Below are 13,136 nucleotides of genomic sequence, written 5' to 3' on the forward strand. Positions count from 1 at the left end.
ATATTCTTGATTCAAAAACATCTGAATATTTAGTTGTTTATTTTATTATCGTAATTTCTTAATTCCGTAATTCCGTTTTCCTGAACTAGGCTGCTCGGGTAATGGGCTAGGGTCCTGTCTCCCACTCCTCCGGTGAGGCAGGGGGCGCTGAGTGCGCCTATCGTTCGCCCGGCCGACCAACACACAGCAGACGGGACTGATGGGTCAGAGGTGAAACATGGTGGCGCACGCTGATACACGCGTGGTCCACAGAGGTGGAAGCAAAATAAACTTTAGAGCACCTGTGATCACTCAAGACTCACGGTACGTGTTTTTTTCTGTATCGGGTTAACAGTACTGTCACTGTGGTTATAGTTTGCGTGATGTACGCGGTTGTTTGAGGCTTGCACAATAGTGTTTACCAATGGGGCCCCATTCGGTGTGAGAGGAAAGTAGCACTTTCACCGGCATTATGACGTTTGTAGCGTTATCCTTGTCAACCTATTCGTTTACTTTGACTTACTATTATTATTTATATTCAATCATTTGACTACTTTATTGACCGCAACTAACAGTGAATTGATGCTGAAGCTGCGGACATGACGATCGAACCCAGTACCGTTTTGCCCGGGGTTCGATCACGCTAACACCAGACCACCTAGGCTACTCTTTAGTAAATAAGCAAAGCAAGAGCTGTTGGTGAATACAGGTAACTGTACATGTCATCAGGGAGTAGGATAAGGATAGACATCTTGCTCAGGATGCCTACAGGTAGACTATGTACATTGGGTTCCGAACCCAGAACCTTTTGACCGGGAGTCGAACACAATCGAAAGCAACTTGTCTTAACTCAGTCACTGCAATAAAGTAATTAAGGAGGAATAGGGCTGAGGGCATCTTGCTCAGGGAGGTCACACACACACACACACACACACACACACACACACACACACACACACACACACACAGTGAATTTAGCTGTTTTCCCCCCAGGTTCCTGATCTGTGCGTCGGGTGAGTGCATAAAGGTGTTCAGCACATCCACGGAGGAATGCGTCCATCACCTTCAGGGACACAAGGAGCTGGTCACAGGGCTCGTCCTCAACCCCTCAAACCACCTCCAGGTAAGGCTGAGCGACGCTACCCAGGTATTCCGCTCCACGGACGAACATCACAGGGAAGAGATGGAAGGTGCAAGAGGAAATTCTCGTCTGCCTGGGACTTGGAATTAAGACTGAATGGATGTGTTTGTGTTTTCATTTGGTTTTACTTGATTATATCTGTTCACTTGAAGGTATGTCAGTGCAGTGTGTGTGCTCGGGAAAGGGAAACTGAGTTTACCTTTCATATGCCCCCTCCTATGCATTGAGACTGTAATCACGAACAGGACAGTCACTACTAACGTTGGAGTTAGTTGAACTCTTTGAATCCATCGTTTTCAAGTGCACTTGTTATATGCGCATTAGAGATTAAGTAGACGTTCTGAATAAATCAGCTCATCATCACTACATGTTTTTCACAGGTGTACTCGTGTTCGGAGGATGGGACCATCAGGCTGTGGGACTTCACAGATGGCATCCTTATTAGGGTAACGTTACCGCACCTCAAATCTTCCTGTACTTGGCACTTAGTCCCTGGTCATCGCAGTAGCTTATATTGCATTACTGTACTTTAAACTTTTTGTAATTACAACGATTTGTGATTTTGTCTTGGAATTCCCTTTTATTATCCAAGAAACAATTCCCCCATTTAACACATTTGGTTTTTATCTTCTCTGCCATCATCCAATACATTTTGGTTTGGGATTTAAATTACCCAAAACCTGGCTTTTGCTGATTAACATTGAGATTTTTTTTTTTTACTTTTGAGTAAAATAAAATAACTATTAAAAAATAGATCAAATAAAAACTACTAGTAAAATAATATTTTACTAGGGAGTTGACAGACACTGGTATCGAGTAAAAGCAGTGTTGGTATTCTCCCTCTTTAATTTTAAAAGTTGACTTATAATCACGGTATTGCTCATCAGCTGTAGTAATTATAGTCTCAACTACTATGGTATAGCCTAGTCTTGCCTGTATAATAACTGTCATGGTGTGAGGCCATTTCAGTTGAGATGGAACCCATGGATGATAAAGTCTTGTTTGTTGTAATTATTTCCCAGACCTACATTGTCAGGAGACGCATCTTGTCAATGCATGTTTCCGCAAAAGGAGTCGTTTTCCTTGTGATGCCAGTGAAGAGAAACAAGAAGGGTAAGTTTCACCTGAATGTCTGCAGGATTCTTTGGATACATTGCATTTTTATGATCTTCAATAGAAATCCATCTGCCTGCAGTTTTTACAATTCACACTTTAGATAAATATCTAAAGTCTGATGGCAGGCAGGTTCAAATTGGTTTCACTTTCTTTCGCTTCATATTTGACCAATCATGTTGCTGGAGTCAGTTATTTGTAAGGGTTACTTGGCAAACACAAACTAGGCCAGCTGTAGTAAACTGTAAAAATAGTCTGTAAAGGTTCAAAATCAATGTGTGTGGACTGGACACTGTAGAAAGAAACTTCTTTAAGCTTCATCCACTCACACAAATGAGTTTTCTTTAGTAGGGTGTCACTCCGAGGTGTCACTCCGACTCTTTGCCGTTTCTGGTTTCAGTGAGAAAATGTGAAAAGGACATGAGTGGGCAATAAAGCAATTTTGACACTAAACAACTTGCATAGTATTTGAGTTGTGTGTTATCAATTAGCGGTTTGGGTATCCTGCTCATGGGTGCCTAGTTACAGGTTAGGCGGCAAACATGGCAGGTTTGAACCCAGAACCTTTCATCAGAGTCAGGAACCCTAACCACTAAGAGACAAGATGTATTGCAGTGTTCCAACAATGGGATTCATCGCCCCATTCTTTGAAAGTACAAATTGCTACAGTATGAGTTGATGAAATACAGATGAGAGTGGTGTTAACCCTAACATGCTGCATCTCCCCTGCAGAGAAGTTTGGGCTGGTGTCTCTGAACCTTCCCCCCAGTGTGGAGCAGCATGTGATGGTCAAGGGGCACACCATTGTGTTCCAAAGCGTCAGCACCGATCCCAAGTGCATCGCCTTCGGCCAAGGGGTACGCACACACACACACTCTCACTCACTCACTCACTCACTCACACTGTGTTTGTGAGGTGCACTATGTTGATGTGCAAGGTGCTGCCAGTATTTTTCCGTAATATTGCTCTAATGAAAATGTAACCATTGTGAGGGGTGCAGTAGGGAGCTACTATGATATATTTGAAAATAAAACCACCAATATCACTTCCTACCTCTGTTGAGTCAACGCGGTGTGTGCACTGTGCCCGCAGGGGGAATACGTGGCATCTGTTAAAGAGAATCTGCTGCATGTCTACTTCTTCAACAAGAAGACCTTCTACCGGTGAGTCCTCTCCACACATTTAACAGTTGACATGCTGATTTTAGAATGCAGAAATGCACTTTGAGGTTAAAAATATCCCATATACATATATAAAACCATACAGCCACACATATTTGATATATCTTACTTTTACTATTCATTCTGCTTTTACAGTCACATTTCCCGTCTTTTACACTCTACACTACACTCTGCTTATATATAATGGGTCACTCTTTAGCTAAGTAGCATACGGATCCAAGCATAGGGTGTAGAAAGATAAAGGGATGTAATAACTTATGTTTACGCACACTGCACATAATATGAGGACGTCGTACCTAAATTAATAGTGACACACGTCACACACACACACGTGTCTTTCAACGTGTTGGTTCTCATCGTGTCCTTCCACGGGTCGGATCCCAACAGGTTTGCACTGGGCACCTCTGACGAAAAGGCAGCCAGAAACTCCTTCACCTGCGTGGCCTGCCACCCCAAAGATGACTGCATCGCTACCGGACACGGCGACGGAAAGATCCGCCTCTGGTGAGGGCCATAACCCATATACACACACGTCCGCACACACACATAGTCATATATTATCTGCCGGAGACTTACTGGATATGTTATGCCTTTTTATAATGAGTTAACTCTGGTCTTGTTGTGGTGTGTTTAAATGAGTTGAATCACTTAGGCATCTCAGCTATCCCACAAAGGTCCATAATTTGCATTAAATTGCATCCCGGTTTTTGTAAATTGAGATATGCCGTCGGTCTGTGCAGGAGAAACTTCAACCAGGAGAAGGAGTACACCTTCTCTACGGTTCACTGGCACCACAGTGGAGTCAACGCTCTCTGCTTCACCCCAGAAGGTAAGTGTGTGTACGCACACGCACACTACAATCAGAAGGTTTTGCTGTGTAGGAATTTCATCGTTATCAACTTGAAAAACCCAATAAGCAGATATTTTTCGATTATTTCATGGTTTATTATTTCCCCCCAGGTTTGTGGTTGGTTTGTTTGTTTCTCTCTTAATAATTTTTTTCAGTCGGTTGTTCCTGTCTGTTTTAAACCGCCGGTGGTGGGGTTGTTTTGCTGTGCATTGGCACCAGGTACTAACCTACTGAGCGGGGGTCTGGAGTCAGTGCTGGTCCAGTGGCGCTACGGCCAGGAGGGTGAAAAGGACTTCCTGCCCCGCCTTGGGTCCTCCATCAAAGAGATTGTCGTGTCCCCCGACGGGTCGCTCTTCTGCACCTCCCACACCGACAACAGTGAGTCGGAGCTCGGATCAAACGCACCTCGACAGATGCTAGTACAACTCATGAGCTCTGTCGGTCTGAACGATTATCCTTTGGCGTAAATGATTTTCTGTACTGCAAGCAACAACTGTTAAAGTTGAGGTTATATATTGTGATATAAACATAGCTATAAATATAAATATGAATGGTGATTTACATTTCAATAATGGATTGAATGTGATTCTAGGGAATTGACAAAATAACCAAGAAATTTAAATGATTCAAAATTAAATCTGCCAATCACTTGGATAATTTGAGCGATAGATTTAAACAAATGTCAGTGTTTAATATAACAGGTCATAGTGAAAGGCGAGGGTCGTCTAAGTACTACAAACACTGTAGTGACAATGTTTAATAGCAAAGATATAACGTAATGATATACCGTTGGAAGTATTGGCAGGATTTTCTGGGCAGTTCAGCACCCTACCACTAAATGACTTCCTCTCTCCCCCCGCAGAGATCACGGTCATCCAGAACTGCACCAAGGTGTCTGCTGTCATCCAGGGCTTGGTCCACGGTGAGTGGGCTGTATGTGGGACGAATGCAGGCAAACGGTTTCTTCTCGGGACCCAAAAGACCGTTGCAGTGTGTCTGTTGGGACCTACTCATTAGACTATAGATACATTTCTGAAGTCTGATTGCAGGAGAGGTAAAATCTTGGTGAACAGGGTGGTTCAATTTCTTTCGCTTCATGTTTAGTTCAACCGATTGTGTTTGGGTCGAACAGTCTTAACTCGGATGACAAGACAGATTTAAATCGATGGTTGTGCTCAAAACGTTTTACCTATCCCAATATAATTGAGTATTTTGACCAATGGGGGAAGGCAAGTCCCTTCCACTGGTTAGGGTGTACGTCTCCCTGTCGGAAGGTTCTGGGTTTGAACCCCGACGTCCTCAGTCTAACCTGTAGGCATCCTTGAGCAAGATGCCCATAACGTCCCACCTACTCATTCATGACATGTATGCAAAAAGATTTCCTAGTCAAATTGGATAAATGTGCTCAATGACTAAATCGTTTAGGACATGTTGGTTAACCTCCCCCCCCCCCCCCCCCCCACCCTTCTTGGTTCCCCCCCCCAGGTGACGGTGTGAAGACGGCGCTGATGGTAGACCCCCGCACCAAGGCCCTGGTGCTGAACGGGAAGCCGGGGCACCTGCAGTTCTACTCCCTGCAGCGAGACCAGCAGCTGTACAACGTAAGCACCCCCACCGGCCCCACCACCCACCCCCTCTCCGCATCAGGACACCTCTGTGTGCGGAGTCGCCCACTGCATGTGAATCCCCCCCCCCCCCCCCCGTGGCCCATAGATGGCAGCACTCTCACACATGGAGAAGTTTCTAGTTATTGTCTAGCAGTTGAAATCCTCTATCTCTCCTAGCATGTCTGTTTATTTTTTTATGTGCTCCGGAAACATTGTGGAAGGTCCTGCAATAAGACTGCAATAAACCAACTATTAATGTTGTCGATTCACCTATCGATGATCACTTCCATGAAATGTCATCAACAATGGCCACGGTTTGACTGCTGTGTGTGTGTGTGTGTGTGTAGCTGGACATTGTGCAGCAGGAGTACATCAACCAGTCGAACCTGGATCAGTTTGAGGTGGTGGAGGCGGCCTTGGACTCCCGGGGCAGCTGGCTGGCCACGGTGGAGCAGAGGAGCGCCAAGGAGGTGGAGATCAACCTGAAGCTGTGGGCCTTTGACGAGCACACACAGAGGTAGCGCAACGCCGGGGTGCGGCGCACCACCCTGTCTCTAACAACGTCTAGTTCTAATGAGGGCTGGGCAACGATTCAAAGTTTTAATCGCATAGTAGTGGTGAGTTAACTCATGATGAATGGCACTTTTTAAATTATATTTTAAATCCACTCCAATTAAAGTTAAATGAGATTATCAAATGGAATGACTCGTTATCATTCAACTAGACCAAGTGATCCTGAGGGAGTTTTATTGACTCACTCAGTGTGGGTTGAATATGAAGCTTACAGAACACCACAGATTTGGGAATTGTAAGCAGGCAGGCAGATAATTAGTACAATTGTAAACCAACATTTACTACAAGTGTAGTTAAATTCAAATAACCACTAGCACCACTGATTTGGGAACAGGCTGTCACTTACTTCAAGCGTAAGTGTAAAGTAAGTGGAACTAAAAACAACAATTATTTATGAGATGAATGTTGACATTCTATGGGCAAAACCTTTCAAAATCAAAGTTAAAAAGAAAAGAAAAAAAGAAGAATGTACGTCAATTTGTATTAACCGCGCTAAAATAAGATTGCGTTAACGCTTAATTAACGCGTTAACTTGCCCAGCCCTAGTTCTAATATATGATGCTGTGGACCACCAGTTGGGATACAGTAGAAAACGCTGCTGCTTCTGCCCTCTTCCGTTTTCTGCTCTGGTCCTTACCTGTTCTATCAAGTTCTGCCACAGTGCTAACCGTCTCTTCTCTCCCCCTCCCCCGTGTCCAGTTTTGTGCTGAACACCACCATCACGGCCCCCCACGACGGCCCGATCAGCCAGATGTGCTTCAGCCCCTCCAGCCAGACCAGCACCACGCTGGTCACGGTCAGCCTGGACGGACACTTCAAGGCCTGGCAGCTGACCCAGCCCGACCCCTCCGACAGTAAGCAGTCTGCTCCCGGCCACATCGCCGGCTCTTCACATTTGGGTTGGGGTCCTAGACAGAGGTTAGCCTGGAAATCCAGACCCACATCTAGAAAGCTGTAGGGTCTGGCAACAAGTAATGAAAATGGCCCAACTCGAGGGGCGGCGCAAAGCATGCATTTGTCTCACTGAACACAATTGGAATACTACGACCAATCAGAAGAAGACAAGGAGTGACGCATCCAGACCAGCAGAGCTGACCAATAGATAGGACTCTTGCCGTATCCGGTCGGTAAGACCGCAATGCTTTTGGCACCGCCTATATCAGATACACCTATGTGATTGGATAATGTTCGGATCCAGGGGGATTAGGGAGTGAGTATGTTGCTCGTTCCCAGAGTGACTCGCTGAGCAAATTCAAATTGTGCTCTCGCGAGAACTCTGGATTCCCGGGGTAGACAGAGGTGGGAATCAAGTCAGGATCGGAAAAGTACAAACCCGTCTTTGTGTGTTTTTTGAGGGAACCATGGAAAAGTGTACTTCAATTTGTGCCCTTTCCCCCCCCCCCCCCCCCCCCCGTCGCAGACGAGGAGCCGTCCTGGTGCTGTGACTTTGTGGGAGACTATCACAGCCTGGGGCCCAAATGCTGCTGTTTCTCGGCCGACGGCTCCCTATTGGCCGTCAGCTTCCAGGAAGTGGTGACGGTGTGGAGCCCCGCCTCTTGGGACTTGCTGACCACGCTGTCGCAACCACCAGGAGCCATCCGGTAAGAACACTCGTTCACGCATTCACTCACTCACACACTCACTCACTGGCTGTTGTCTAAGGATCGCCCAATATAGATCTTTTTTTAGGGCTGTTGCCAATGCAGATTTTTCTTCACCAGCCTCAGCCTGTGACCGATACGAGCTGCCGATTTTCTTGAGCCGATACTGCTTTTGCTCCCTAAATGTACATCATAATTTGATACGGTCTCTGAACTGTCTTTCTGTAAATCATGCTGGGGAAAAAAATAATAATTTAGTGATCGGTCGATCACTACTGTTAGTAGTAGTCAGTTTGTCCTAATACTGTCAGCAATGGGCTACATACTCAGTGGTACATAGACAGGTGGTACAGAGTGACAGACAGACGAGACGCAGTCGGTCACATGTAGGGGTGTAACGATACACAAAAGTCACGATTCGGTACGTACCTCAGGTTTTTATGTCACGGTTCGGTGTGTTTTTCGGTACAGCAGTTTTTATTATTTTATTTTTATTAAACAATTCAATTTTGATTTGATTTTTATTAAATTGTATCAAACAAATGCCTTACACGAATGAAAATACATCAAATACAATTGAGGATAAAAACACAATCGAGTCCAGGACTTATTTCCATTGTGGTCCTCAACACAAAACATCAGGACTTTTTTTTTTCTTCGGTACGTACCGAAATGAAACATCATCAAACCGTTAGACCCGTACTGAAAAATTTCGGTACGAATGAGTATCGTTACACCCCTAGTCACATGGTATTGTTGACCAATGGCATGCAGCTGTGTTTTGGGGGACGTGTGGGGAAAAAGTTTGACTTTTTCAGCGTAGAACCGCACACACACACACACCGTTTATCGAAGCCCAGGGCGGCCCTTCGATTCAGTCGCAGTGCTGCCATTTTGTCTTTGAGAACACAACGTTTGGTTGAAGCACGTCAGGCCTTTGGGTTCGGGTTCCGGGTCATTGTGTTTGAGTTGAGGATGACTCATGAGTTCTGCTCCCTCCCCTTCTAGGGACTTGTGTTTCGGGCGTCTCAGCTGCTCCAAGTACCTGCTGGGCGCCACCGACAAGAACCTGTGCTGCTGGAACCTGCTCACCTGCTCCCGTAAGACCCACATGCACGGGCTCGGTGTGAAGAAACGTTGAAAATATCCAGAGTTCCATTGCCGGCTCTGAAGACATTTTCTAATGTGTTCGTTCTCTCCTCCTTATCTCCTCCTCCTCCTCCCCCTCCCCGCGGTCTGCTGCAGTGGAGTGGAGCACCTCCCTGGACGTCAGCCTGCTCCTGGCCGACCCCCTGTCGGAAAACGTGGCCGCCTTCTGCGGAGCAGAAAAGACCACTGACCGTGAGAGAGAGAGAAAGAGAGAGAGAGAGAGAGAGAGAGAGAGAGAGAGAGAGAGAGAGAGAGAGAGAGAGAGAGAGAGAGAGAGAGAGAGAGAGAGAGAGAGAGAGAGAGAGAGAGAGAGAGAGAGAGAGAGAGAGAGAGAGAGAGAGAGAGAGAGAGAGAGAGAGAGACTTGACAATGTGCTACATTATTGAGAATGTGCAGTTTATAATAACCAAATCTTGCGTTGGTGCGCAGTGTTCGTGTTCAGACCCAGCGAGCCGCGGCCCCACTTCTCCCAGCAGGCCCTGTGCGCGGGCCGGGTGACGCGGGCCGTGTTCGCCCCGCGGGATGAGCCCCTGGACAGCTGCCAGGAGAGCAGCCAGTGGCTGAACTGCTCCCAGCTCTACTTCCTCACCCACAACATGGTAGGCCCGCCGCCGCCGCCGCCGCCGCCCGTACCTCGTTAAAGGTCCCGGGTCATGCCACCAGGTGTGAATGTGATTAGCCGTTACAACCCGTTTTTGAAAATCGGCCTCTTCTGACATCACAAGTGGGCGCTTGTCCGACTAGATGTGTGCCGGATAGATGAGCAACGTTTTGCTACAGTCCACCGGGTCGGCCGGTAGACTGATCTATCCAGCACACGTCTAAGTGGACACGCCCACTTGTGATGGCAGAAGAGCCCGATTTTCAAAACGGCTTGTAGCGGCTAATCACACCTGGTGGCATGTCATGGGACCTTTAACCCTTCACCATGGCTGTGATGGAGGAGCTGAATACACAGCACGCCCCCCCCCCCCCAGCCCGACCATCGTCGCTAGACCGCAAGTGGCGGCAGAGGTTGTCTCCTTTTGAGTTTGTGGAAGTATGCGCGTCAGTAGGACAGCAAACGAAAGTCTGCGCGTCACTCATGGATGTATTGTAGGATTTCCTCATCACCGAGAAGTAGCGTGCGTATCAGACGGTATTAGTCGAGCACGATGTTGCCGATGCTTCATCGCGTTATCTGTTTTGATTACTTTGTATGTATCAACACATATAAGAAGTGGAACGGTAGTTGAATCAAGCCTCATTTCAACCTTTTGTAAAGATTAGTATGACAGAAAAATATGAAACGTAAATCATTTTTGTCCTGTTAGATTTCAGTCTGATTGCCTCTCGCTCAAACATGGCGTCACCAGAGTACGTTTTTAAGCCAACTACAAATAACCTGCCTCCTCGTGTTCAGCTCAGTGTGTAACTGTTCTCCGTCCGCAGGAACTGTTGACATTCCTGACCACGCCCGAAGAGGAGCGACTGATGGCTTTAAGCAAACAGGTAGCTGTCCCTCAAACCATCCTCAACCTAAAACATGAGTTTTGTAAATAACGTGAATGTGTTTTGCATACCACCTGCTTTCCCTTGTCGTCCGGGGTGCACATGAGTGTGCTGCGTGCTTGTTCTGGGCTGGGCTCACTGGCCAATCACTACTAAGTGAGTTAATGCGTGTCACTTTATTTATCGGTAATGCTGTGTTCCACCACCACCAACATGTTATGTACCCTAAAACATGACCAAATGTGATATAAACATTTGTATTTTTTGGGTTGCAATAAATGCATTTATAGTTTACATTAACCCTCCCCCATTCCTACTCGGCCCAACATTATAGGAGTGAATATGTCCGTTAATCATGCTAATCATTTATTTTTACCCCTTTAAGCCAACGATTGATGACAGCGTTGCCATGACGCCGTTCTACCTGTTGCTGGGGAAACACCGCAAGCAGCAGGAGGAAGAGAGGGACATACTGAGCAGCCAATCAGGAGTGAGAACCCTGCTTCCACAGGGCTCCGTGGCCATCAAGGAGGTGGGTGACCATGGCGACGATGTGTACACATCGTACACTGCAACTCTGCTTTCTGTTTAGTTTTATATTAATATTGGAGGTGCCAACTCGACTATCTGTGTGAAAGTTATTTATTTTTTAAATTTGCAGTACGACACCATACGCTTACATTAAATGTCACTCCATTGTCTGTGTAAAAAGTTGTGAAATTTAAAAGCAAAAAAAAGTGAATGAAATGCTCTTTATTTTTTTTTCAAGAAGCAGTTGAACACAAAGTAATCAATATTTCTCTATCAATGACCATGAATAATGAGTTTGTATCGATCCTCCATCTAGCTCCTCCACACCCCGTCCCACGTGCTCCCGTCCACGTCCATCCTCTGCTCCATGTTCGTCAGCTCCCTGCTCGTCTCCGTCTCCGACAGCCGGTAACACACTCGCCTTCCGCTCTCGTGTTTGATGTGCACCGTTCTCGCGTCCTTTGTTACCGCCAATAAAGTTTTATTCGGCAGATTAAAGAGGTGTCGCTATAATAGGGAAACTAAAGCCGTTTCTCAATACCAAGTACGCGGACTACGTACTCGCGGACTTGGAAGTACGTACTTGGCAAGTCCGGACTTTCAAGTACAGACTTCCGAGAACGCGAGTACGCACTCTGCAATCGGAACAGCAGCGGACTCGATGATGCATCCTGGGATATTTAACGGTCCCAAGTCCACACGAGTCACCTCCGATGCGTCCTCGGTAGAACGGCCTCATCGAGAACGCATCGAGAACACTTCCGGGTTTTTACGACAGTACTCGCGTACTTGGAATTGGAACAGTGCTTGGGCCACCACTGATGACGTTTACCGAGAACGCAAGTACACGAGTACACACGAGAACGCGAATTGAGAAACGGCGTAAATGTGCGGTGTAATGACGAGGCACAAGATGGCCGCTCTGGGGCCGAATCTTGGAACAGCCTTTGCACGTTCCTCGTCTTACACCGGGAAAACACACTAATGCATTCACCACAGTGCCCCCCCCCGCGCATCGGGTAATGTCCTCACGTGTCTCTTCCATGTGTCGCCTCAGAGACGAGGAGCAGCCCACGGAGGTGGAGATGGAGAGCGAGAAGGAGGAGGAGGACGACGACTCCGGGGAGGAGAGTGCGTCTGTACAGCCGAGGGCGGAGCAGGAGAGCCCCGACACGCGGGCGCAGGGCGCCGCTCTCACCAAGGCCGAGCACAGGGAACTCAGGGGGGTGAAGAAGCTGGACTACAGCTGGATCCATGGGCTGGTGACCACCAAACCAGTGGTCAAAACCACCGAACCAGCGGGCAGTACCCCGAAACCAAGGGGGAGACCCCCGAAACCAAGGGTGAAAACCCCGAAACCAGTGGTCGAAACGCCGAATCCCTGACCGTGCAGAAACAGTCCAGACACACGCACAGAGGCAAACACACGCATACATATTTATATATATACACACACACACAGATGTACACTCACTCAAACATTTACCAGACATTCAATTGTAATAAATGGAACTTTTTTTTCACAAAAGTGTCACTATGGTGTTTGTTTTTTGGGCTGGTAAAAAAAAAACTTGAAAGTGACTAGTTATTTTGTGTGCCTAAAGATATAGGTCAACCTAGGTCAATATGTGTGTGGCAAACTGACCAGTTTAAAGCACGTTCATAACTTTTATGTTGCTCTATTGTTATGTAGCTTTCAAGAAAAGCTGAGTATCCATCAGCATGAATTGGAATGGTAAAGTACAATAAAATCGGACTTCCCTGCATAGAATGTACACCTCTAATAGTTAACTAGTATAGTTCTTATTCATGTCCTGTATTTGTACTGCACTGTGTTAATTCTATGGTGCAGTGTACATTGCAGTGGCGTGGGACGTCTAAACTTACCCCTCAAACAGCTCCCAGGCAGGTGGATAAAGA

The 13,136-nt window shown here is 46.7% G+C and overlaps 1 protein-coding gene across 1 annotated transcript; it reads left to right on the plus strand.

The window, feature by feature from the left end:
• Positions 1 to 217: 217 nt before the first annotated feature.
• wdr75 (WD repeat domain 75) lies at positions 218 to 12,726 on the plus strand (the record flags this gene model as incomplete). Its single annotated transcript, XM_084478978.1, has 21 exons — positions 218 to 303; positions 973 to 1,102; positions 1,501 to 1,566; positions 2,143 to 2,233; positions 2,966 to 3,090; positions 3,326 to 3,396; positions 3,802 to 3,918; positions 4,155 to 4,243; positions 4,484 to 4,642; positions 5,127 to 5,186; positions 5,750 to 5,865; positions 6,219 to 6,388; positions 7,144 to 7,298; positions 7,865 to 8,045; positions 9,054 to 9,145; positions 9,291 to 9,386; positions 9,624 to 9,793; positions 10,626 to 10,685; positions 11,071 to 11,217; positions 11,533 to 11,624; positions 12,274 to 12,726. 21 exons carry the CDS (start codon positions 218 to 220, stop codon positions 12,599 to 12,601), a joined length of 2,601 nt encoding a protein of 866 aa, XP_084335104.1. The 3' UTR covers positions 12,602 to 12,726.
• Between the last annotated feature and the right edge of the window lie 410 nt (positions 12,727 to 13,136).

This window comes from Micromesistius poutassou (assembly GCF_964030765.1).
Source record: "Micromesistius poutassou genome assembly, chromosome: 14".
Taxonomy (NCBI): domain Eukaryota; kingdom Metazoa; phylum Chordata; class Actinopteri; order Gadiformes; family Gadidae; genus Micromesistius; species Micromesistius poutassou.